The sequence below is a fragment of the Arvicola amphibius genome, chromosome 5 (genome assembly GCF_903992535.2).
Source record: "Arvicola amphibius chromosome 5, mArvAmp1.2, whole genome shotgun sequence".
NCBI classification, from domain to species: domain Eukaryota; kingdom Metazoa; phylum Chordata; class Mammalia; order Rodentia; family Cricetidae; genus Arvicola; species Arvicola amphibius.
This window is the reverse complement of record NC_052051.1, coordinates 4,028,379-4,055,135: the sequence shown is the minus strand read 5'-3', so window position 1 is coordinate 4,055,135 and position 26,757 is coordinate 4,028,379. Positions and strand designations below refer to the sequence as shown.

The window sequence follows — 26,757 nt, the reverse complement described above, 5'->3', positions numbered from 1 at the left end:
TTTTGCCACTCCACCAAACCATCTGAGCCGTGAGTTACAGTGTGTTCCTATCCAGAGTTCTTCCCTTTAATTTAATGAAATTAACTTAGAAAGGAATGTTCTAACTCTGTGACACAGGAATGCCAGCACTGACTTCCATAAATAAAAAAATAGAGCACATTTAAGAGCAGGTGTAAAACATCACTAAACCCAGCTGGGCTCCAGTCCTGCCCAGCGTCCAACCACTGCCTGCTCTCCTTGGGCATGGAGAGTGTAGTGCTGGCTGGAAAGTTGTTGAGGAGATGCCCATTATTTTCCTGGGATGGCAGCAAGATCAGAACAGGAAAGGAGAGGCCTTCGGGAATCCCTACAATGGTGGTGTCCAGGTCACTGCAATGTACTGCCTCCTCTGAGGGCCAGCTGCCTTGGCTCTGCCCGCCGTGTTGTACAATGTCTTCTGCTCTTAACCCTGCTTCTCCACCTTTAACCTTTCTTATCTCAGCTGGAGTGAAGACCCAGGGCACACATTGATCCAGGCACTGCTTTGCCTTGGCCTCGCCCACAGATGCCAGGGAAGACGACTGGCCTGTCAGGGCCCACAGCTACAGATGGATAGTTTAATGTCAGGGGAAGAAACAATAACAGATACGTCCCTTGACCTGCTGAAACCCTAACCCCCAAGATGACTGACTATGTTAGGAGGTGCCGCCTTGGAGGTGACGGGGTCATGAAGGGAGAGCCCTCACGAATAGGGCTGGTGACCTGATAAATAGACCCCGGGGACCACCTGTGCCTCCCACCACAAACCACCATTGAAGCAGAACCATCCACGAGCGAGAAAGAGAACCCACGGTAGATAGAGGGTATGCTGGGACTTCCAAGGCCTCAGAATTGGGAGCGGTGCGTTTCTGGTTTTTTGTACCCTCAGTCGAAGGGACTTGGGACAGAAAGCAACCCAAACCAACTGACCACCCCTGCTGGCATCCTTGAAGGCAGGGACTTCGGTCACCCTACTGGCACCATGCCAATAGCTGGCATTGGCTGTGAGGCCTCAGTTTCCCTTTGGGTAGAATCCCCCTTGGCACCTCTCTGCTTGGCTGGTTTGGGCTTCTCCCTGGCATGGTGGCATGGTAGCTGTGTTCAGCAGGCAAATGTCCTGAGAGACTGAGCCGGTTTGTGAAAATTATACCCCATTCATGGCTTGCCTCAAGAGCAACCTGGTCACTTCTGAGGATTCTACTTTTTAGAATGCCAGACGTTAGGAAAGTGGGGGCGGTGGAGGGGCAGGAATGACGTTGAAATCCACCTTTAAAGGTTTGCAGACCTATGAAAGCACCAGAGAGAGTGCCCTGAGAAGTTAGCCACCTGTGGGCAGTTGAGGAACGAGTGTCTCTAGGTAGAAGCACCTGCCCCTCTTCACTGAATGGGTAGTGAGGAAATGCAACTCCCTGGGATGCTACCTCAGGCTTAATGGAATCTTCCTAACTTTGCTCTGGTCCCACAGCCCTATCTGCCATTGGAACTTTCAGCCACCAGGGAGCTGGCTGAGCACCCATGAATCAGAAGTGTAAAGTACACTCAAAGCCTTGGCCAGTAGGCCTCAGCAAGGGTAAGCCACTGGTGAACAGGTTTTTCCCGCAGACTGATTTCAAACAAACAAGAAGCCTGTAGCCCTTCTGTGCAGCTCTTTCATGCTCTTGGAACTCTTGGTGTGGGGTAGGGTTGCTTTGGGCTGGGGAGGGTGTTGCACGTGTGAATCTGAGTGTAAGTGACCAGGGTGCGCAGGGGCAGAGGGTGGCCTTCGTGCAGCTGTTCGGGGGGCCCCCACCCTACTCCACCCACGGGGAGCGAGGCGTCCCCGCCTCTCGCTGGCTCTGGGTGCGCCTGGGGCAAATGCGCTTCTGGTCGGCTCCCCCCACTGCGCTTGGAAAACGACCCCCGTGCGCCCCGGGTTCAAAGGCCCGACGCGGCAGCTCCAGCCCCTCGGAGGGGCGGGGAGGCGAAGGGGGTGGTGCGGGAGCCAGAAAAACCCGAGCCACAGCCGGCCAGCCCTGCGCAGGGATGGGCAGCGCGCTCTGAAAGTTCGTGACCGCCGCAGTCAACTAACTCTTTGCCGGGACGCGCAGCTCAGGCAGAGGCAGGACTCGAAAGCTGTACCCGGTCCCAGTGCCCTTTCGAGATTACAAGCGGCCACCCTCCAGGCCCGGTGCTCCCGCGCCTGACCAGGGTTCATGGAGCCAGGGTTGTGGCTCCTTCTCGGGCTCACAGTGACCTCCGCTGCAGGTAAGCGGGAGGGGCGGGGCGGCGCGCCTCTCCACGCGGGAGTGCACACAAAAGGAAGCCAGGCGCGGGTCTGTGCTGCGGGAAAGCTAAGTGAGCCTGACTCTTCACCCTCAAGTGTCCAAGGGACGGGTAGAGGGGCCTGAAGACACAATGATTACTTCCACTGAGTCTGGGGCTTTCAGTCTGGGACACTTTGGGCACTTTTCAGAGACTGCACAAAAATAAATAAATAAATAAATAAATCGTGTTTTCACCAGCAAGAGCAAATAGCTTTCAGAACTTCACAGGGACTGAAAATAACTCAAGTTGGTTTTTTTTTTTGTTTTGTTTTGTTTTTTGTTTTTTTTTTTTTTTTTTTTTTTTCTGAGTTTGCACAGAGCTTTGTAAACTTTTCTAGGCATTTGACTTAGTTTGGAGGCTGCAGGGGAAATGCAACCAGCCCCAGACTTTGCAGAAGTTTGGTTGATTCTCATTCCGGTTTGCGGGGTGCAGGGGGGGCGTGGGGATAGTGGGTGCTAAGCAGTTTAGGAACCCTTCAATCTGTCTTCTGCAGGATTTGTGCCTTACCCCCAGCCTGGAGGCTCTGGCAGAACCAGCGTGTCCCAGGCCCCCCCTGAAGCTGGCTCAGAGGGGGACTGTGAAGAGACTGTGGCCCCAACAGCTGCACAGCCTGCAAGTCCTGGAAGTGCTGGTCCAGAACGGGGAGCGGGCAGGTCTGGGGAGCAGGAGGCTCAGGGGGTCCCTGCACACCACCGACCCCGGCGGTGCACATGCTTCACATATAAGGACAAGGAGTGTGTCTACTACTGCCACCTGGACATCATCTGGATCAACACCCCTGAGTGAGTTGGCCTGGGGGGTAGGGAGCATGGCTCTGTGCCAGGCCTGAGGCATCAGGTTCTTTGCATGGCCCTCAGCCCACCTCAGTCAGACCCCTGAATCTGCTGTGATGCAGAGTTCAAATCTTGCAGTGTTTCCAGCTACCTATCACAGGCCAGGGGTGACTCACTTTTCCTCTGAGGACCTAGCCCCAGAGAAACTCAATCCTGGGTTTGAGATGTGGTAGGCAGGGAACTAGGCAGAGGCTTTGGATGCCTGAGAAGTGTCTGAGTTCCTGTCCTGGGGGGGCTAAGTGGACTGAGCCTTGCTCTTAACCCTCCTTGGAATTCTCTGAGAACAGCCTGGGGCACAGGGGAGAGCAGGAAGGTGGGCTTGGCAGACCCGGATGGCATCCATCCTGTGAAATGGTTTCTTCCTTCCCTGCTGGTCTTGGAAGTCAAGCCAGAGCGATGCATGAGCCTCACAGGACTGCCTTTCTCCAGGGCTGACCCCAGAGTCAACAGCCATGGCCACAGAGGGCCCCTCTGTCCACTCTTAAAATCTCTTAAACTCTACAAGGACCCAGGAGTAGGGTGCTGATGCAGTCTAGAGCCAGCCTTTGGTGAGGAGCACCTTTCCCAGGGTGGGGGGTGGGGCACAGGGAGGGTCTGGCCGTCTTGTCTTCCACTCCCACTGAACCTCTGGGATCATGCTGCAGTAAGATGCACCTTGTAAGCAGGTAGGTGGCCTGACCTTACTCCAGCCACCATCTCCAGGCTTCATCTCTTGCATTGCTTGCATCTTAGACTTGGTCTGGGTGCTGCTAAAGTCAGTTCTTTGGGTGTTCTCTGCATTTCCAGGGACTTCTACTCAAACCTGCCTAAGGATTCTAGTCTGGGAGCTGGGGGATGACTGGGTGCAAACCCTCAGCCTAGAAAGGTCACTTACTATTCTCCTTTGTGGCTTCCTTTCTCCGAAGCCCCATCCTCTCAGAGATCTGTGGGTAGTGGTCTTGAGGAGCCACTCACCCACCTAGACATTCCAATGATGCCGTGCACAGGAGAGAGGGTCCCTGTGGGCTTCAGTGTCTTTTGAACCTGGTGGCAAGATCTCTAACCACATCCAGGTAGGTCTGAAATCTCCCCTCTTTGAGTAGCGGACAGAGTTGGTTTCACTATTTAGCCACCCTGCATAGGTCCTGGGCTCAGGTGAACCCTGGGTTTGTCTAATCATGGCTGCTGCTGTATTGAAACCTGTTGTCCTTTGCTGGACCAAGAGCTTCCTGGATCCCACCAGTTCTGTAGATGACCCCAATGGTGTCATTTACTCTCCTTCTGTGTCTGATGAGGCCCTTGGACAAACTGTCAGATGTGAGGATAACAAGGATGTGTCTTGGGCAGTTATAGATTGATTTCAGTTTTCTGAGTCTCAGACTCCCCCCTTCTTAGAACCACTAGTCCTGGGACCATTGTTTTCCTTGACTCCTAACCATCTGCCATCATGGTTACACCAAATGAGCACCACAGAAATGGGGACACTGGGCAATCAGCACCAAAGGAATGGGGACACTTGGCAATCAGTAGCAGCCCTGGGTTCTGGTCTTAGCTAGAGTCTTAGGAGAAAGAAGAAACTCAGCAGTAAGGGACAGACAAGGTGGAGTCAGGAATTGGAAAACACCTTAGATTTCTGCCTGTCTTCAAGACCCCTGAGCACTCCTTGGGCAGGAAGTGGGGACTGGGACATGTCCAGAGGCTCTGTAAACACCCAGAGATATTTAAGGTCCCATGTTGGAATTGTGAACTGTCTTGCGAGGTGCGAAACGAAGCTGTGGGTCTTTTGTCTTTGCTAGGACAGCCACCTGAGGAATGTCTCTGGGTGTCTGGTTGATCTCTCCCTTTCTTCCCTCACCTCGTTTTACCTAAGCAGTGGGGAGAAAGGGGTGAACCCAGTATCCTGGTGTCCCATTCAACCTCTTGGGAAAGAAAAATGACAGTTGCCAGACTTGAGCGCTTAGAATTCAAACAAGACACATATGTTAGCAGGGAGATGTTTCCTGGATAGCCTATTCTCTTCCTGCATGTGTGCGTGCATTCTCGTGCATTCTCTCTCTCTCTCTCTCTCTCTCTCTCTCTCTCTCTCTCTCTCTCTCTCTCTCTCTCTCTCTCCCTCCCTCCCTCCCACCCTCCCTTTCTCTCTCTTCATTCCCATCCTTCTCTCCTTACTTCCATTAAGGAGATCCATTTTCTCTCTTTAAAATGATTGGAATAAGATTTCTATGAGAGAAAAAGAGCTCAGCGGGCCCCCAATGGATGGGAGCATCTGGAAAGGTACCAACTGGCACACACATAATCTACTCCCCATCCCCCAGCCTCAGCCCTCTCTCACATATTACCTCTGGCCTAAGCAGACCTCGTCTCATTCTCCAGATGCCCCCACCACGATGTGGTTGCTCTTGGTCCTGTGGCTGACCGCTCAGGTTAGAGGAGGAGCCTTGTTCCTTGCTCCTAAACTAAGGACTTAAACTTTTGAGTTTTTCTGCTTCTTTGTAGTCTTCCTCTTCCTGCCCGCTCCATTGCAGGGAGATCAAGTCCACCCTCTGCCTTTGTCTTTGAAGGACACCAGTGAGGACCATCTGAGGATCGTGTTGAGAGTAGGCTTTGTTCTACATCCGACACTCTGCAGGAGTGATGTTCGAAGTGGCTATCAAGCCCCATTCTACGTCTTCATGGAAAGTTAACTGCTAGTTTAGGGTCAAGGGACCTTTACCCTCCCAAGAAGATCTGAGATTCTCTGGTTCTCCCATGATTCTCACACCCTGAGCCCAGTCAGCCTCTTCCGGCAGCTCTCAGCATAGATGCTCCATCGATGTTGGCTGACTTTTAGATAAACTCTGAACCTGGTTGTGTTTCCTCCCCTTAACTGTTGCTGTGACTGTGGTCTGAAGGGCTTTCTCTCTCCCAGGAGATCTCTTTGTCTAGCGTGTGTAGCCCTCTTCAGAGACCCTGCACGTCACTGCATTGTGGAGGTGCCTGTCTTTCCCAGTGACTTCCTTACAAGTAACTCTCCTCGTGCTCTCCGGCAAAGCCCACAGCCCCAAAGAGAAGCACATTCTCCCTTTCACAGTTGTACTTTTTGGCATCTGAGATCATAACTAACAGATGGCACAGTAACATCCTCCGAAAATTTGCCTTGGCCGTGTGAGGAACCCCAACTCCCCACAAGCTACAAGCAATTTGAATGTTGCCAACAGAGACAAAATCTAAACCAAAGAAAACCCATCCCATCTTGTCCTGGAAATTTCAAAAGCCTTAGATAGGGAGTGGGGAAGGGGATGTATGGGATGTCATGTGTGTACACACTTGCATGCTTGGGGCTTCCCTGCACATATGTACTTAAAGTACATATATCCTATCTTCAAGGCAGGTGGGATGGTACCATTCAGGTCTCACCAGAGAGACGGAAGCAATAGGGTTTGTATGCGTCACCATGTAGAGACAGAGAAAATACTCTTAGGTGATCCCAGCTGAAGGCCACCCATGGCTGAAAATTCTAGTGAGAGGTAGTGACACAAACTGGAAACCAAAGGGAACCTAGACTCAAACTTCCATCTTTGGTAGGGAACCTCCCTCTTGACTCTTGCGCTAGATGAGGCCTATCTAGGTTGTGGGAGGCAATCTGCTTGCTCAGAGGGAACTCTGAAAGTGATAATGACATCTGAAAAGGACCTTCGCATCAGCTTCTAGACCGGTGCTTGACTCAGCAACTGGGCATTGAAACACAATTAACCCTCTTGAGACATTGGATCTAACACACCCCGCAAGGCGGTTTCCTTCTGAGGTGGATAGCTGACTGTAAACCAGTCCTACAAATAGCAACAGAGCAGTCAAAGACACCCAGCAAAGAGCCCAATGTGTGCTTCCCCACCTCTGCACCAGGGTGTAGTGTGAAGCGGCGGGGCTGCGTCCCGCCACCCGCCGCTGGCTAGCTTTACACCCGAAATAATTACACGGAAACTGTATTCTTTTAAACACTGCCTGGCCCATAGTTTCAGCCTCTTATTGGTTAATTCTTTCATCTTCCTTTAACCCATATTTAGTAATCTGGGTAGCACCACGAGGTGTGCCTTACCAGGAGAGATCTTAACCTGCGTCCATCTCGGAGAGGAGCAGCATGGAGACTCCCCACGCGACTGCCTGAAGCGTCTCTCCCACTCTACTTCCTTGTTCCCACAATTCTGTTCTGTCTACTCCACCTACCTAATTTTCTCTTAAAGGGCCAAGGCAGTTTTCTTTATTAATAATGAAAGTAACACATAAACACTCCTCCATCATTTCCCCTTTTTCTGTTTAAACAAAAAAGAAAGGCTTTAACTTTAACATAGTAAAATTACATGTAACAAAACAGTTATCAAGCAAGTATTACAGTTACAATATTTAAATCTATTTTATCTTTTATCATAACTAAGGAAAGCTATAACTATCTATTTATTCTTCAACTTCATCAAAGACTCCAGAAGGATACAATGCTACCTAAGTAAACAAGAAATAAGTAACTTATAAAACTCTAGAAATGACAGAGACAACTCGCTGCCTGGACAGTCACCCAAAGTTCCTCTGTACCGTTGGGGCATCCATCTTCGGGCTTCAGGCCCACAGTATCCAGCAGACATTTCCATGAAGCAGAAAAATTCCAAAGACAGTTCAGTCACTTTCTGCTGTGTCCTGCAGAACGTCTCGCAGACTCTTTCACGAATCAGGAACCCTGAGAGACCATCTCACCTTTAGGCAAGTTTAGCAGTCCTCTTTCTGTGGGTTCCTTGTGTCCAGTTTATGCAACAGTCCAGGCAAGAGCAGTTTCTTGACCAAATGGCTAACAAACTCCATAAGTAGCCTCTTCAATGCCCATCTTCCTCTTGAAGTAGATTGGTGCTGCCAGGAGCAGACGTGTCTCATTGTCATGAAAAACCCTAAGTTATTAAAACATTAAATGCCATATTCTGCAGTCTTTGAAAGATATGAAGAATGTCTATCTAACTGAAATATATCTCTACATATCTAGAAAATCTAATAACATGACTACAAGCTTAACTATTATCAATGATTATCCATTAACAACCTATATTTCCTAATTATACATTACAGTTTTTAAAATGAACTACAATCACAATAGCTTAATCAAGATCAGAAATACATATACATATAACAAAATTGACCTTAAAATCTATACCAATGCAAATTCATATCTATATCATCTCCCCCTTTAAATGTAAAAGAACATTTATAAGCAATATTTGGGAAAATGGGCGCAGTTTTTTCTCTCCAAACTGCTTCCTGCTGAATGGGGGCGCTGTTATTTAGGTCTTTCATGGTGTAACCTGTGTGCTAGGTTCCTCTCAGTTGGCAGTTGAGTGAAGTAATTTTTTGAAGATGTTCACAGCAACCTTTCAGGAGGGCGTGGTCTATCATACCATATTGGGATAGAAGCAATCCACAGAGTCTCATCCTCTGTGAAAACAAAAGAAGAAACTCTTTTCCAAAGCATCATGTTCTTAGATCCAAATCCTGAAGTCATACCATTAAAATGTCCATTCTGGTCTAGACTGGCAGCCCATATAATGAAATGTCTCTCTGTACTTAGCTCCTTTACAGTCAAAAAAATCAAAGAAAACACAACAAAATACATAATCCAGACTCTCTGTGAATTTTCCATTTTTACGTGGCTTATTTTCACTCTATCACTTTACTTTATTCTGTCTCTTTAAAGACTTTACCCCTTTTTTAAGGCATTAACTTTATTCTCTATATTTTCTTTTTCTCTCTTTTAAGCCTACGTGAGCCATTTAAAGGCCTTCTATGTCTGAATATTTCCTATTGTGAATCTGTAATTTTTTACTATCCAGGAGCACTTCTTAAAAGGTTAACCACTTCTTAAAAACTTAAGTTGCACCAGGTAGAGGTAATACAGTACCTGTTTACAGCCAAGTCTAAACCTTAACTGCGCTGTTATTATGGTAATTACGACAGACCTGCCTGAGGTCAGCACAGTTTAGCATGGCGGAGCAGAGCCAAAGCCGCTCCTGCCTCAGTCATTTGGTGCCCCTGAGCTGCACACAGTTACAGGTACACAGCAGTCCACATTGGAGCTGCACTCAGCAGTTTAATTTTGATACTGAGCGTGCAGCACAGAAACTCTTTTAATCCAAGGTACAGCCAAATCAGATGCGCAGAGCACTGCGCAGACTGAAAACACCTCTCTCTCTATGGCGGCAGGAATCCGCAAACGCTGTCCCGCTCGCCTAAGCCTGATTCCGCCATCTGCCCAGGTGCAGGCAGGGAGCAGTGAGCCATTGGCATGGTCTCAGAGTACTTTCTTTCCGATACCAAGCGGGCAAGGTTTTTAAGTGGATTTAGTCACCACGTTGGAGCGCCAATCTGTAGTGTGAAGCGGCGGGCTGCGTTCCCGCCGCCCAGTTCCCAGCAACCAGCTAGCTTTCCGCCACCCGGCCGCCGGCTAGCTTTACACCCGAAATAATTACACGGAAACTGTATTCTTTTAAACACTGCCTGGCCCATAGTTTCAGCCTCTTATTGGTTAATTCTTTCATCTTCCTTTAACCCATATTTAGTAATCTGGGTAGCACCACGAGGTGTGCCTTACCAGGAGAGATCTTAACCTGCGTCCATCTCGGAGAGGAGCAGCATGGAGACTCCCCACGCGACTGCCTGAAGCGTCTCTCCCACTCTACTTCCTTGTTCCCACAATTCTGTTCTGTCTACTCCACCTACCTAATTTTCTCTTAAAGGGCCAAGGCAGTTTTCTTTATTAATAATGAAAGTAACACATAAACACTCCTCCATCACCAGGGGACCTACCATCTGTTAATCCCCTAGGGACATCTGAGGGAGGCCCTGTGAGGCTGTGATGGCTACCACGTTTCCCAAACAAAAATCCGAGCCACATGGCTGACAAGCAGGAATGTATTTATGGAAAGATTGGGGCAAAGTGTTGGGAATCGTGACTGCTGTCGTGGAAAGACTGGTAACTCTGATCTCCCTCTCACTGGCTCGTGGGCAGACTCCAGCAGCCCAGAGCCCTGCCCTTGAGTCCTGGCCATCTTCTCTGTATGGTAGAAGGGGCCATCAGCTCTCTGTTTCCTCTCTGTAGGGTGCAGATTCTGCTTCCAGCTGTGGGCAGTGACCAAGGGGGTCTCCCTGAGTTCCTTCAACTAACATCTCCTAAAGACATCTAGCCTGCTGCCCAACCTTTGCCAAAGTATGCCATGCTGACTTAATCCTGCAGGAATGACATTTGTTTTGGGTTCTTTCCTTCCCCTGAGAAGCAAAGGGTACACTGATAACACTAACAGTTAGTACAACATTTGAACTTGCATTTGAAAGTCTTCTACCACAGAGAAGCACAAACCCCACTTTTACCATCTGTGTTCTTCAAGAAAGGCATTTTAGCAGGCTTCTCAGGGAGTCTGCCCGACTGTTAGAAGATCCTAGAGGAACCTGTGGATCAGGGGCCACAGTTTCCTGCAGACTGGAGACAGCTGTGTTCCCCTCATGAGTTCTGGGGATCCCAATAAAAGTCCTCCTGTTCTGTGAGACAGCCCTGGTGGGATTGGTCCTGGAGATGCGTTTATCTGAGACAGAATGGCCGCTCTGGTGTTGGGAACATGGAATGAGTGACTGACTAGTCCTGATGACAGTGGCAGTGTGAATTGGTCACACATCCTTTTGTGAGAGCTACCCAACTCCATGTAAGTGTGTGTCCTCCAGAGTTTGCAGGAAGCTGGGTCAATTGCCTGGAGTTACAGGGACACTCAGCGCAAGTGTGTGCTTCTGGATCTGCCCTCCCAGACTCCCTCTGTTCACCTTTCCCAGCACAGGCCTCCCTTCTGGGCTGTAATGAACCCTTTTGTCCATGCATTTGACATGTGTGTGTGTGTGTGTGTGTGTGTTTGTGTGTGTGTTCATATGTGTATGCCTACATGTGTCATGGGAGTGGAGGCCAAAGATCAACATTGTGTGTTGTCCTCAGGCATTCTCCACATTAGTTTTTGAGACAGAGTCTCTCACTGGGTCTAGGGCTCACAAATTAAGTTAGGGTGCCCACCCAGAAGCTTCCAGGGGTCCCCCGTCTTTATCTTCTCCACACTGAAATTATGGACACAACACCACTATGCCCAACTATTTATGTGGGTACAGGGGATCCGAACTCAGGACTTCAGGCATGTGCTGCTCCACTGACTGAGACTTCTCCCCTTTCCATGAAACACTTTTACAGATGCCATGTCTCCATGGCAGTGGGTTGGGCTCTGGGACAAAGCTCTCATCTCTCGCTGCTTTTGTTCTTTGCAATAGCTATGTTGATCCACATACATGACTCTTTGGAATAACACATCTGGCTCTTTGCAGGATTATTATTGTAGATATGAAGAAATATATAAGCAAAAGCACAAATCGTGGGTTCATCCCATGTCCTACATTTTATTTTGGAAGCAGAGTGTTGTCTTGAGAAGAACGTGACTCCCTGTTAGCCTTCAAGAGCCCCGAGTGGGCCCTCAGAGATGGTACTATGCATGCCTGCCATACTGGGAGGTTAAGCCTGATGACGGAGATGCTGGGATAGCCCACTGGCTCTATCCTCTGAGTGGGATTTTCTTTTTTCCGACTGTTGCTTCATGTACATTTACTCTCTAAGGCCATGCCCTGACCCACTCTTCACTGCCTGCTGCTTTCACTAAGGGTCTGCAGAGAAGAGAGTGGATTTGCTTGAATCCATCCCTCCTTGCTGTCCAGATTCTCATGAACTTTGGGTGAAAGACTCATGGCATTTAGAGAGTGAAGAGTATGGGAAATGACCGGTACAAGTATCTGGGGACTGGTCAGCACTGTGCGTTGAGCTGGTCACAGGCAAGGTCTTGAAAATATAGCCGTCACATCAGGACAGACACACCTCTCCATGGAGTGGCTGTCTTGCTAGTTCCCATCCCATGCTTGGAAGGCATCAATGACTAGAAAATTCCTTCTCAAGTGCTAGGGAAGTTGACTTCTTGGACCATCTAACCTTGATCTCTCTCTTGGCCCGGAGTACCTAGTAGTAAGTGCCTACCCTCTGTCTCTCTCAGACCTGCAGCATTTCCGGAGGCTTTGCTCCCAGTCTGCTAACTGCTGTCCAGTTAGCAGAAAGGTTTCCAGACCTTGGGAGAAGGTGTGTCTGGCTGTCTCAGTGGCTGATAAGCAGGCACCATAAAGACACCTGTGGCCAAAGGTTGTTGCAGGTGGAAAGGGATTCTTGTTCCACCCTCTCCTGTTATTTCCTGTTGCTCCTCTTTGTTCTTGGTAAATAATCAGAAGGCTTGGGGACTGGGGCACAGTGCTCCCTGAGGTCCCCGAGACAGGCTCCCTTGGCACAGTAGGTGGCACCTTGCCCAGGGCAAGGTGAAGGCTCTGTTTGGAGTCTCTCCATTAAATCCCATGGGGAGTTGAAAGGAAGATACAGCCTCCCTTCTTACCTGGGAGAGTCTAGTGGACTCCCAAAAGGGATTTGTAGCTGACAACCCCCAGGGTTGAGAACTCTGTTCTCAATTTCACTCCAGACCCAGGCCCTGAAGTGGGTACAAGGGACCAGGGGTCACCAGAAGTAATGCAGAGAAGACTGTGTACATGGGGATACTGCGAAATAACTCCATGGTGTGCTTTCAAGAAAGATGTGTAGAAAATGACGCCAGCCAGATGCAGTGAGGCCAGGATCAAGGTTCTGACTACTCCCAGTTGCCCCTACTCCTGCGCTTGTGTTTTTCTACGCATCTGTTTCCACCTCCTCCTCAGGAGTCTAACACCTTGCATGTCAGTGTGAGTTTGATCTAAGAACTTAGTTCTTAGATCATTGACAGAAATACGCCTTTCTTGAGAACCTTGGGTTTCAGTTTCCGAGTGGGTTGCAAAGGTCTGCCCCTCAAGGTGACCTTTCCCTTGAGTTCCCACGGACTGAAAGCCCTTGAGTCAAGGAGGATGAGAGATGCCTGGAAGCAAAGTTAGACCAGGCTGGAATGCCGCTGAACCCTGCCTGAAACTCACGGGCGGCTTGATTTGAAGCAAGAAAGACTGGTAAGAGGTTGTGACCCTGTGTGACCCCAAGGGAGCTTTTGGATTTCTGCTAGATGAAAGGGGCGTTGCATCTAGGAACTTGGCCTTAAATCTGAAGGCCTTTGCAAGTCCCTGACATCTCTGGTGTGGCTTATTCCTACAAGAATTAAAACAAAGGAAGCTGGGAGGTAAACAACGCTTTCTTCAAGGAGGTTCCATGGCCGTGGCTGGGACCCGCCTGACTTCAACATTCCAGCTCTCAGTCTGAGCTGCACCCTTGGCTCTCAGCACATCTGCTGGGGAACTGTTAGAGAGTCCATTCCATACTGCAGGAGCCCCTGCGGAGCCCCTACTCAGTTCTATGTCACTTGAGAAAATGACCCACTCCTGTTCCCTGTGAGTACCACTGTTCTGAAGATGAGAAACACATCCATGCAAAAACTCACATGTGCATGCATGCATACTCAACATACCTACATGGGTGCAAACACCTATGCCCCTCAGCTGTGCTCAAAGGGAGAACTGACTTTCAGAATGGCTAGATGTGATGAGTGATGGTTGCCATAGGAGTAGGTTGCTTGCCTAGGCACAGTTGAGGAGGTAAATTCCCAGCATTTCCCAGGTCTTCCTAGCATAAACCATCAGGGCAGGACCAACCTGCTACATCTGCCTTAGCCCTGGCACAGACTCTAAAGGCCAAGAGTTCTTGTAGAACTTGGCAGTACTCAGCCTGCCCTTCTTTATGGCCTTCTGAGGCTGACTTAAGCAAGAGGCTCTAATAAGCCATGACTGGGACAGGCTCTTCAGCTCAGAGCCCTGTATCCTGACCCAGTAAGTTAAAAACCAGAGACAGATTTGTTTCCTAGTCTTCTAGAGATGCCCAGAGACAAGGGTGGCCAGAGGGACAAATAGCCTATGGAGGATAGGGAACGGAAAATTGCTTTGCCAAAAGACAGAAGCGACTAACTGAGAACACAGACCTGATTTCTGTGTGTCTCTTGTCTGTCTCTAACAGGGATCCAGATATTTTTAGTTTGAGGGAAGTATTGGATTTATTGGCACTGCATGATGGCACTGGGACAGGCCACAAGCAAGACCTTGTCATCAGTGAGATGTCATTAAGCAAGCCGGGTCACCTTTTCTGTCCTGACATGGACTCTCCTGGAAAGCGGCTGGGTATGCGCCACTCACATCCCGTGGGTGGTTTAAAGGGAGAAGTGACGATGTCAGCGTTTTTGAAAACCCCCTCTACGGGGACCTCTCCTTCCAATACCTGTTCCATTTTACCTCTCCTGGCTCCACGTCTGACAGCTATTTTGAGCCCCATCTGTCTACAGCTTTGCATAAAATTGTAATGAAGCCAGGTCTCATGCCTACACCTGAGTTGGAGTTAGCCATGGTCAGTTGGGGTGGCGGGGCTAGAGAAACTCTAGCTCCTTTGATGCCTTTGTTCATACAGTGGAGGGGAAGCTGGCTACTCCAGGACTCTTTAGATGTCTTATTTTCTACATACTTTATTTCTCTTGACTTTTCAGGGCAGAACAAAGCCTTAACTCTTAAGCTTCCCCATAAACATGCCAGAGTGTGTTCCTATCTCCTCTATCCCTTGGACCCTCTATGTGAAGAAGCGAGAGCTGGTTCTGTGTCCCAGTGAGCTGGGAGCTGATGGTTTCTGTGGCTTTGGGTTTTGCTTGTTTGTTTTTCTAAGGTCCAATTGGGTAAAAGCTTTCTAAATATGGTTAATCTGGGAACTTCTCAGAGTGGTGGGACGATGGGGAGGGGATGATGCTGAGTTGTGGTTGCTTTGGAGTCATGTTCTAGGGCTTTCTCTGGAGATGGTTCCATTGATGATGCTTGTGCAGCGGCAAGGGTTTTTGAAAAGACCAAGATGGGATGTGGAGCTGGGTGGGCCTTTCCAAGGATCCAAACAATGTGCCACTTCTCAGGTCCTCCAGCAGGGAGGAAACACACCTGGGATCTCAGGGAGTCATCAGATTGCCTGGAGCATCCCTACTGAGGGCCTCTTCCAGTCAGGTTCATGCCTCTTCTCTCTAGTTACCCTGAGGTGGAGCAATCTGAAGACCACACTTCTCCCAAGGAGACCCCTCTTATCACTAATTGGTTTGCCTTACCGTCGTCATAGCAACAATCTAAAACAACTTTAGAAGGTGTGGTGATTCCGATTGTCTGTCAACTGGATGGTCCAGAAGCAGCTAGTCTATTGGAGAAGGTTGCTGCATGTCTGAGGGAGTTTGCAGGTGGTTAGACGCTCCCTAAATGTGAGCAGGACCAACCCATGGCTGGGGTCCTGGGCTGAATATGAAAAGGGAAAATGAGCTGAGCAGCGGTGCTCACCCCTCGCTGCTTCCTGCCTGCAAGCGCGATGTACCAGCTGCTGCCTGCTCCTGCTGCGGAGCCCTGCCCCCGGTGGTAGTCTGTGTTCGAATGGTGACCCTAAACCAATGTCTCCTTCCTTAGCTGGCTCTTGTCAGCTGTTGGACCACATCAAGAAGAACAATCACTAACATGAGGAGGAGGAGAGATTGGTTTTGTTCATGGGAAGGAACACACCTCTCTGCAGTGACCTTCCTCCTCCTCCTGTTCCTTCCCCTCCCCCCCTTTGTTTTTTTTTCAAGACAGGATTTCTCTGTGTAGCCTTGACTGTCCTGGAACTCACTCTGTAGACCAGGCTGTCCTCAAACTTGGAGATCCGCCTGCCTCTGCCTCCTGAGTGCTGGGATTATCTGCCTCAGCCACCCCCCGCAGGGCTCAGTGACATATTTCTAATCCTTTATATCTACTCTCAGGGATGCCATCGTGCTATGACTCCAGCCAGGGCTTAATCCTTTGATTAGGTCAGAGCCTTCTGACCACTAATCCCCTAGGGTTTTGCAATCCAATACAGCTGACAATTAAGATTAATTACCACATCTTAGCATTGCATGGCAGTCATCTCTGCTTCTCGGAGAGCTGAGATGAGAGGATTGGAAATTAAAAGTGATCCAATGAGTTGAAGGCCAGAGTAGGCAACTTAGTAATAATAGGGAAAAGAAAACATAGAACCATGGTGGAAGAGTTGGCTCAGTGGTGGAGCATTTTTCTAGTTGCATGAGGCCCTAGGTTCAGTTCCCAACATGGGGTGGGGGGATTAAGCATATCTCCTAAAATGGGTGGATGTAGGACCAAAACAGTAGAAACCTACTCAGCCAGGAAGGCATTCTGTGCAGTTAGACGACAGGGTGGGGACATCACCCTCTTCGCGGAGCAGATACTTGTTATTAAGACATTACAATAGTGTGCAGAGGTGACCAGGCAGACACAGTCAGTGACTCAGCTGGACAAAGTTCTGCTGTTTTGGCCCCAGGAGATAGTGTCAAGGCTAGTCCCCAAGGATACCATACCTCCAGAAGAAGACATGCCTGTCAGTCTCAGAACTGATGGTGAGGGGCGGTGCTCAATAGTGATAACTATTTTAGAAATGTCTTAGAAGTCACCCATCAATCCCAGCATGGGACCCTTGGTGTCTCATAGCTCTGCATTCTCCACAGTCTTTACCTTTTCCAGGAGGCTGGAAGGGCCCTGCCATGGGCTTTTCCAATGCTGATCTGCAGTGGAAGCAAAGGATGCTGCAGGTAGCCGGTTCCCTGCCTCATGTTTATGAAACACAAAGTGTGGGTGAGACCCTATGCAGCCAGCAACTACACATGTGTGTTTCCTGCTTGGGGACTGAGGACATGTGGAATGTAGGCTTTCTGTGCCATTTTATCCTTAGAGGTTGGAAGGCCACCCTGTGGGCTGTCTGGCGTAAGGCCTGGCCCATAGCAGACTTTTGTAAAAGCTTGACGAGCGAGCAAGGAAGAGGGCAAGAAAACCTCAAGGCTCCCAATTGGTTCAACCAATTGTCTGGAGCTGGGCTCTGGGTGGAGGGATGGAGGCAGGTAGTGTGCTTGCTTCCACCTGCTCAAGGATGGCACATCAAACTTGCCATTTTACCATGGCACAGATGGAAAGAAAGGACTTCAGCCAGATGGGTTTGTTGGCTTTGTCCTAATTCTTTAGTTTACTGGTACAGTGAAAAACATCTCTGCCTGGAGAGACCTTCCTGTCATACCCAAGAATGTGGTTGCCAACTCTTAAGTATAGGGTCCAAGCTCATTGGGTAGAGCCACCTGGCACGGAGCAGCCCCACAATGCCTCTTGACCTTGTGCACCATCATTAGGAATTTTGGGAGAGAGACTGGGTAGCTCATCTGAGGAAGAGCAGGGGAAACTGAGGCAGGTAGCCAGAGGGATGAGTCCCCAAAGGAACATGGGAAACTGGATTCAAGGACACAGGAAGCCCTGATATGAGCCCCAGGCTCCCTGATATGAGCCCCAGGCTCTGGGTAGAGAAGTTCCTACGTCCCATCATTGGTAGTGAGGCTCCTATCTCCAAGGCTGTCTTCCCCTATCCCATGCCTTTGCACACAGTAGTCATCTAATAGATGTTTATTGACGTGATGAGAGTTGCTCTCTGGCACTCGCGCATCTTGCCACACTGAAGAGAACACAGTTCTAACTGACTAGTGTTTCAGAGCTAGTAAACAAAATGGAAGTCACCACCATCCTTGCCTGAAGGTTTAAAATGATGGGCAAGTGGCTCCATCTAAAGAAGGCTTTACTACAATCCGAAACTGAGCCATGGCTAGACAGCACGTGAGGACCTCAGAGGGGTTTCTCGGAGCTTGGGAAACAGGAGTGATGTTGCTGTCTCCTGACCACCCACAGCTACTGGGAACCATTGATTTCTCCTTTCGGTGCCAGCATGCTCCCCAAAGCACTGGGAACTGCATGCTGGGTTACCCCATTGTCTTTTCTTGCCTGTTTCAGAAGAGAATGCATGAACCAAAGGAGACAGATCATGAATTTGACACATCTCCCGAGAGTAGAATGAGCATTCTCTACTGTTGGGGAGACATTCAACCAGAACTTGGGTTTCTTCTTTTTTTTCTTAACGTAAAACAACAACTCTGTTTATATAACAAAATAATAATAGGCACAAATTTTGTCAGTGTTTCTCTCTGACTGGCCGGCTGCATGTTTTGAGAGAAGCCACTAGCCCAGGAGATCACTATAGCCATATCTGATATAACCAAGCAGAAACTATTGCAAGTACTAGAGCCTGGGGTTGAGTGGGCTGCTTTTCTGTACCAGCTCAAGGCTGGCACCGCCATGGTGAAATGTGGGGCTGCTTCCCAGATAACCCCGAGTTGTGCAAGAGAAGGTGACCAGCACACTGTTGGATGGAGGCCGCTGACCATGCCAGTATGCTAGCCTGAATGTGAATCCTTGCTTCATGTGCAGGCACTTCTGTCCGCTTTAATATGCTTACCCAGACCCTTCTCCAGCACGTGCTGCTAAATGCTGTTCAGTGGGGAAGCGAAGAACGCTGTTTCTTTCTGTTTGATCCACTTCCCTGATGGGTTTGAACTCAGCAGGTGATGCCCATCTGCCGATTCCCAGCTGTTCCCTTGTTATATCTGTGCCCATCCTTACACAGCCCATGCAGCTGCCAGCTTCACTGTTAGAAGGGCAGAGCTCACTCATTTCTCTAGGAAAAAACCCAGAACCAGAAACTTTTGTTTTGTTTTATTTTGTTTAAGTCATTTTCCTTGTTTGAAAACTTCTCATGGCAAGATGAATGGAGGATGTTTGGTGTGGCACTGCACAGATGAAGACTGAATGCAGGCGTTTGGGGAGTTTAATATTTAATAACATTTATATATGACATTTGGGAAAACTTGAAAACTAAAGACACTGTGGTAAATAAGATTCTGGCATCTTCGCCGCTGATTAAATGATGAGTATTCTCAGTACATAAGTTGAGAGATAATTCATTACGCAAACACACACATGGAGAGCAGTAGATACCGCATATGTAGGTATGATGGAGAGCAGTAGATACCGCATATGTAGGTATGATGGAGAGCAGTAGATACCGCATATGTAGGTATGATGGAGAATGTTTTGTTTATCCATCGCTTCATCTGCTTCTCTTGTGTGGGCCTCTGTGGTACAACTGGCATCAACAGATGCAAGGGCTGCCTGTCTACTGTCTACGAGGAATTGCCTTCTCAAGCCCTCCTGCTCAACTGCAGGCTGTCAGAGTTGGGCTCTCCGCCAACTGAATTCCACTTTCAGGGCTCTGCTATGAAGTGTTTCACGTTGCTCGTTCAGGGGATAGTGACAAAGGGTGGGAACACAAGTGAAGTGGGCGGTGGTGCATGATCTTCCTGCCAGAACAAGGCAAGACGGGGAAGGCGGGGAAGGCGGGGATGGCGGGGATGGCGTTGCTGTGGTTTTCTGGTTCCTTTATTGCTTAGTCACACATCGCAAACAGAGCAGGCCTGATGAGTGGAATTTTTCTACAGATGAAGCACAACTTCTCAAACCAATTAAATAGTCAAAGGACCTAATTTTCATTCACTGCTAACTCTTTGCTGAACATTTTCCCATGGAGTATTTCATTCCAATGCCTGACAGTCCTTTTGTATACTGAGAGGATGGGGTGCTGGTTGTGTAAACACTTTACAACTGAACAATGGGATTACCAGGTAATCTCTCTGCACTCTGTACGGTTTCTATGCCTGAACATACATGCTTGACGTTTCTCTTTTACCAATTTCCATCTCCCAGTAGCATGTAAATTCTTATAGGCATGGGTGTATCTATATTTCACACTTAAAATAATCCTGGCCAGTGACGTTTCTTTGAAATGCATTTTCCGTGACTGAACTCATTAAGCTGCAAAGAATCTGGGCTTGTTAAGCTGGGATCACCTCACAATTAGCAACCAAAGGCTCAATCAATGTTTTCACTCGCTTGCTTGGTTTTTCGTGTGTGTGTGTGTGTGTGTGTGTGTGTGTGTGTTTATGGCGGTTGTTCTCTTGAGACAAGATCTTATTCTGCAGCTCCCCCTGGTCCGTGTAGCTGAGGTTAAGGTCTACTGGAAGTGATCCTCCTCCCTCATTCTTATTCTGCTTTGAGTCAAGTCCAGGACTAGTATAGAAGAAGTAAAAAGCCAGCTCCCTGCTCTGTTTTGTTGACTTTGACTTTGACTTCCAGACAGTCATATAGCCCTAGCCGGCCTCAACATTCTTATGTAATCAAGATTAGCCTTGACTGTCCATCCTCCCATGGATGGTCACCTCCTGAGTGCTGGGAGTACAGGTGCTGGCTCCCACCCCCAGCTCCCACCCCCAGCTCCCACCCCAGCTCTGCTCTCTGTTCTTGAGGAGCAGGTTTTCAGGAGTCAGATCTGGGCAGAAAACTCCCAGACCTGATGTAGAGCCTCCCCACCCCCCCACCCTCCCCCGGGGCCCTCCTTTGGCCATGCATCTTCTACCCTTGCAAGGAGACTCTGAACTAAAAGGCACACTTTCTAAACAGCGTTCCCTGTATTCTGAGTCCTGGGATACCTGAATCTGCTGAGCTGTGACCCTTCTAGGTAGATATTATCTAGTGTCTGACACTTAAGAATACAATAGGGCCCAGGCATATATTCAACCTGCAGGACAGGTGCTTGTAGGCTGTGAGCAGATAGATCTTGGGATACAGCCGGGGAATGGATGAGGCAGCCTTGGTGTGGGATGAAGCCAGATGGAAGAAAAGTTGTCAGTGCTGATTTGGTTGTCATATTTCATATGAGAACTCCAGTGGATACCTGGTTCCCTACTGCAAGACAACTATTCTGTGGTATTATAAATGTCATTTATCAAATCGGCCAATAATCTTTTAATATTTAGATCTTGAGTAGGTGGGCCTCTCTGTTTGAACTCTTGTTCCAAACACTATAGCATGTTCACTCAAGGGGACATGCCAAGGAGCTCTGGCTGGCTCCTAAGAGCCTTCCATCCCCTGGGGAGGGGGCTCAGCTCTGTAAACACTCTTTGAAGCTGTCGGGGGCGTTTGTACATGGCTTTTCTTGAGGCTGCTGGGGAAGTGCTAACACATCTCTTTAACAAACACTCAGTTGTCTGATTTCCTTACTTTTAAAACACTTTAGGCAGAGCTTTCAGCTTCCCCTAAGTGGCTCTGCACCCACCCATGCACAGTCAAATGACAGCCATCTCCAGATTGCAGGTCTCGATGTCAATGGAGAAATGGGAGCCAGGCTGTTCCTCATGTGTGATTTCCACCAAGAAGCAGAGGACCTGCTTTAATGTCAACACTTAGAGATTTACTGTAACCCTGTTACTGGAAAAATATACCTTCAGCCAAATCTGGGCCCACAACAATGACCACATTATTCTTCTCCCTGCCCCCCACCTCCTGTTCCTGAGAAAAGCTCCAAGTTCCAATAAGACCTTCCTTCTCCCTCCACAGCATTCAGCAGCTGGGCCTATCTGGGTTGGCAGGGACCTCACTCTGCCGCTTCTTAGGGTGCTTGGTAGTGAGGGGCAAAAGCAAGAGGGGCAGGGAGTGGGTGGGGTTCTCTTAGGTCTCCAAGCCAGCAGGGAAGCAGGCTGCTGTGTGAGCATCTGGTTCCCACAGGCCACCCCTCCTGGCTCTCCTCAAGACCCCCCAAAAGCCTTCATAGCCGCGTGTTTCTAAGGAAAAGAAATTCAATTTGATTTTATTTTGAAAACACAGAGAGGATTCGAGGCCACCCTTTGAGGTGGATAATTGGTGATACTCTGTGGGACTCAGAGAAACGGGGATGAACAAGAAGGCCCCAACTTACTGGAAAAGGGCCTTTAGACCCATAAGTTTTCTCAGATTCTTAGTAATGTGCCCCCCAGACCACGTTCAGTTACGTTAATGAATTAAGCATGTGGTTTTAACTTTTTCTCACTTAACTCTAGGAGTCTTTCCTCTCCGGAGAATGAGCCATGGTTGGGCTGTGCTCGCTCTTAAAACCAGATTTAAACATTTATTGCTCTAGATGACACGCCTCCCAATCCTGGCCATAACCAGAAGGGGTTGATCACTTCAGACAGTTTTTGCTGCTCAATAAGACCTTCCCATGGCGAATTCCGTTCTCAGCCACCCCACTGAGGTAGTGGCGACGACGGCTCCCGGAGAGCATCGAGTATACCCGCTTGTGTTTGTCTCTTTGAGGAAGCTGCATCGGGGGCCAGGGTGGATTTCTAAGAACTGTAATTGCATCTGCCCCATTTTCCCTAGTGCCAGCTGCAAGGCCTGCCCTGGAGTTCATTCACTGAGCACTAAAGTTGTTAGGGTCAGCCTCGGGTATGGAAGGCCTTACAGGCACCAAGTCAGGCCCCCACAAGGACCAGCACATGGGTCAGGTCAGACTTCTTTGTTGGGAGCATTGGGTAAATGAAGGACAGGTTCTTGGCAGGAAAGTCCAGTGGTTCATGGGTATATGTGTCAGTGTACGTGTGCGTGAGGAGGCTAGTGTCAACCTCAGGTTCACTCTCAGGAGTCATCCACCTTGCTATGGGACAGTTCTCTCAGTGGCCTAAACAGACTGACTGGCCATCAAGCCCCAAAGATCCTCCTGTCCTAATTCCTCCCTAGCATTGGGATTTTAAGCACATGCCAACACACCCAGCTCTGTGTATATTCTGGAAGTTTAACTCAGGTCCTTATGTGTGCAAGCAGTTTACCTGAGATGGACTGGGGATGGGCTAGAGGTCTGGGCTGGTTCTTATGACCTGCTATGCAGGAGCCTGCATGGTTTGATCTGGAAAAGAGAGATATAGACAGAAATTTCTGTCCCACCTGGTTCCGTAGCCATTCAGTCCCAAAGAAACACAGAGAGGCTTATATTAATTATAAACTGTTTGGCCTATATTGCTCAGGCTTATTACTAACTAGCTCTTACAACTTTAACTAACCCATAATTCTTGTCTGTGTTTAGCCACATGGCTTGGTACCTTTTCTTAGTAAGGCATTCTCATCTTGCTTCCTCTGTGTCTGGCTGGTAATAGTGTCTCTGCCTTTCCTCTTCCCAGAATTCTCTTAGTCTGGTTTCCTCACCTACTTCCTGCCTGGCTACTGGCCAATCAGTGTTTAATTAAACCAATACAAGTGACAAATCTCTACAGTGTGCAAGAGTATCGTCCCACAGCAGAGAGAAACCCACCAGTGTACCCGGAGGAGCTTGCAGCCTGGCTTCCACACATCTCGGTGAGGTGTATCAATTCTGCTTGGCCGCTAGGGCAATCAGTTCTTCCCTGGGCCTCCTGTATGTCTTTCCATCTCTGCCAACCATTTAGATGCTGGTTTCCCTCCAAATGGTTCCCATCTAGTATACTATAGTGGGGTGCTTTGCCCTGGAGTGGCAGGACAGACTCCCCTCACGTCTCTCCATGCTCTGCAGACAGACTGTGCCCTATGGACTGTCCAACTACAGAGGAAGCCTTCGGGGAAAGAGGTCCTCCGGGCCATTTCCAAACAGCTCCCAGCCTTCTTCACGGACACACTTGCGCTGTGCTTGTATGGGAAGAGAAGACAAGGCCTGTGCACTCTTCTGTGCACACAGTGCAGATATCAACAGGTATGGCACACCCTCTAGTCCTCCTCATGTCTAGGTACAGGTCACTGATGGGCAAAGCTAAACCTGGGGCTTCACACAGTGGGTGAAGGGTGGCTTGGCCAGGTTCTCACCGCCCTTGCCTTTCAGAGCAGAGGCCAGAGCTTCTGTAGTCTGGAGCTCCACAAAGAGCCAGAAGAGTGAAGATGCCACCCATCTCCACATGTATTTTGAGTTTCTTTGCAAACAGCAATCAGTAGTTGATATTCTTAACACCTCACACAAAGGACTCCTTGACCTGGGTTACCCATTTGGTTTCTCTGTAACCCCTGAATCTCCTCTCTGAGTCTGAAACTGCATGGTCTTCTCAGCTGCACAGAGAAGCACATAGATCCATTTCGAGTGGAAGCCACCATACCTGTTCCTTAGATTACGGAAAGCTTGGGGCTCCTCTTTCCCTTCGCTCTGGGCGGAAACTCATCAAGCCCCCACAGGCAGAACAGCCTATCATCAGCCTGAAGGAAGGGTGGAATGGTTTGGTCATGAGACTCCTGTATCCTCCTTTATGAACCCAAAAATCTATCTGAGTAGAGAGAACCCAAAGCTGAGCAGGTGGGCGTGGTATCCACAGGGCTGGGCTCTGCCATCTGGAAAGCCTGGTGCTTGCTGCTCTTTTGTTCTCCCAACTGGGGTTTTATGAATCCAGTGAGGAGTGTGTTTGGTACTCAGACGTCCACCCACTGAGTCCTCAGTCCTACAGTAGGTGCTTGGAACTCAGTTCTTGGGGAATATACTAATGTGCTTGTTGGTGGGGAAGAGGAAGTCGTAATTTGACACCCCAAAACCAACTACATGAAAATACTAATTTCTGAAAAACTGCTATGTCCCCACAGTGATTCCTGGAGACCAGGAAGTTCAGCTGCAGAAAAGAAGGGGGAGACCAGAGGCGCACATCAGAGGTGAAGATGGGATGCATTCGTTCAGGGGCACAGGGTGGGTGAAGAGGTGGCATCTGGTCTCAATAAGTGACAATTGGCGCTCCAGAGCTCCCAGGGGTCCCCACCAATAGACACTGGCGCCTTTTGGTCAGTCAGCTTTTGATGCTTGTGACTATTGTCCCCTCTCCTCCTCAGCAAACCCTCTCTGCTTTTGGAGCATCTTGTGCACCTTTTCGTGCAGGGTGCTGAGAGCCAAGCCAGCTACCTGCAGTTCTTACAGCTCTCTGGGCTGAGATGGTCAGTCCCAACTTGGCCTCTGCTTCTCCAGCAGAGTGATCCCTTTTAAATTATTTCTCCACACACGGGCAGTGGACCCCACCCCCACCACTTCCGGCTCATTTTGTTATTGCTTTAATACCTGCTTCTCTTTGTTTGTTGTGTGCTGGTTTTGTTTGTTTGTTTGGGGGGTTTTTTGAGTTTTTTTTTCCTTTTGGTTGATATTTGGTATGAGTAATCCTGAAGGCTTCCTGCAACCAAGCTGGGCTTATTTGACAATTCTATCAATCAGAAATCATTATTAATAATGGCTCAGCTACACATCTTTAGTGGGGTGATAATTTATGTTCATAATCATAACCTAGAAGAGGCTTCAGGCCCAACAGGGAACAACCAAGGGGAGATCAGAGCAAGGCCTGCAACAGGAGTTTCCCAAATCCACGAGATGACTTCCAGTGGTCTAGAGAAAATGGAAGGAAGCAGAGAGGTCGGGAAGACAGCAGGTCCTCAGAGAGAACGTTCCAGATTCCAGCTGGTCCCCACTCAGCCTCCTCTTCCTCCCTCCCTCCCTCCTTCCCTCCCTCCCTCCCTTCCTCTGTTCCTTCCTTCCTTTCTTCTTCCTTCCTTCCTTCCTTCCTTTCCTTCCCCTCTTATTCACTTTTTTCTACCCCAACCAAACTTCTGTTGGTGAGAGCATGGTATGATTACAGCTATCTCCATCGAATCACTTATTAATTTCCACATGCATTCATCTGGCCGAGACCTGTTATGCACCTGCTACATGCTGGGTCCTCCCTCACTCTCCTGGACATGCAGAGAATGGGGCAATGGGTGTTCTTTAGTTTGTTAGTGGTGAGAGCAGACAGCAGACAAATACAAGACACTGCAAACCGAGACGAGACCAGGAAAACAGGGTAGAAAGTGCTGGGGCGGCTGTGGTTTGTGATTGGGTAGACAGGAGCCGTCTCACCAGCCAGGTAACCTTAGCACAGAGGTAGGAGTTGAGGAAGGAACTACATGGATACAGGATTCAGGAGGGAGGGGTGTTTCAGACAGAGGGAGCTGGAGGGACGGATGTTCTGGGACTTATCCAAAGACAGCCATCATAGGAGCTGTGTGCAGAAAACACGTGATGCTGGTATGCCTGTGTGTCACGTGATGTTGTTATGCCTGTTCTGTGATGGGATGCTGTTATGGTTGTTCTGTCACGTGATCAAAGGCTGAGCTCAAGATGCTGATTATCCGACCAGTCAAGCCCTCACTGTGCAAACCTGAGAGTGATGGCTGGGGTGGCAGAGAAACCGCTCACTGAGGCTCTCTGGACAGCTAGCCCAGCCTAAGCAAACAGCTCCAGGTCCCCGTGAGAGAGACCCTGTTTCCAAAAAAGGGGTCCTGAGGGACGACACCTGAAGTGACCCTCTGACCTCCCCCTCACCCCATCCACATACTCAGTCAAAAATGAGGTTGAATTTGGTGGCAGGAGTCCCACTGGAGCCTGTCAAAGTAGCCTTCCAGAACCTTCTAAGTCATGTAGAGTTCTTAGAACACAGTTTCTGCCACAGGAACGTCTTTGATTCAGCCAGCCTCCCTGCTTCTCTGTGAGACTTGAGTTAATAATGGCCAGAGTCACACGGAAGACTGAAGAGCCAGGGAAGGCCTCCCAGTGGCCACACCCACTGCTGTTGTTCTTTTCACACCTTTGTGAGCAGCCTCTGAAGTCACTCAGCCCTGGGAAGGGGGAACTTCCAAGCAGGACACAGCTAGAGGTGTGGCCAGAAATCACCTCCTCAAGTTGGAAGAGCATACACTGTAGTGACACCCTCTTTTTTCTTTTGTTCTCTTTCCTTGAAATAGGCTGAAGTCAAGGACAGATAAAGTCCGCCCGTAG

The 26,757-nt window shown here is 49.0% G+C and overlaps 1 protein-coding gene across 1 annotated transcript; it reads left to right on the top strand.

The window, feature by feature from the left end:
• The first annotated feature begins 2,210 nt into the window (after window positions 1-2,210).
• Edn3 (endothelin 3) lies at window positions 2,211-26,757 on the top strand. The gene is made up of 4 exons (XM_038329871.1): window positions 2,211-2,262; window positions 2,816-3,104; window positions 23,503-23,679; window positions 26,724-26,757. The coding sequence occupies exons 1-4, from the start codon at window positions 2,211-2,213 to the stop codon at window positions 26,755-26,757; spliced, it is 552 nt and encodes a 183-aa protein (XP_038185799.1).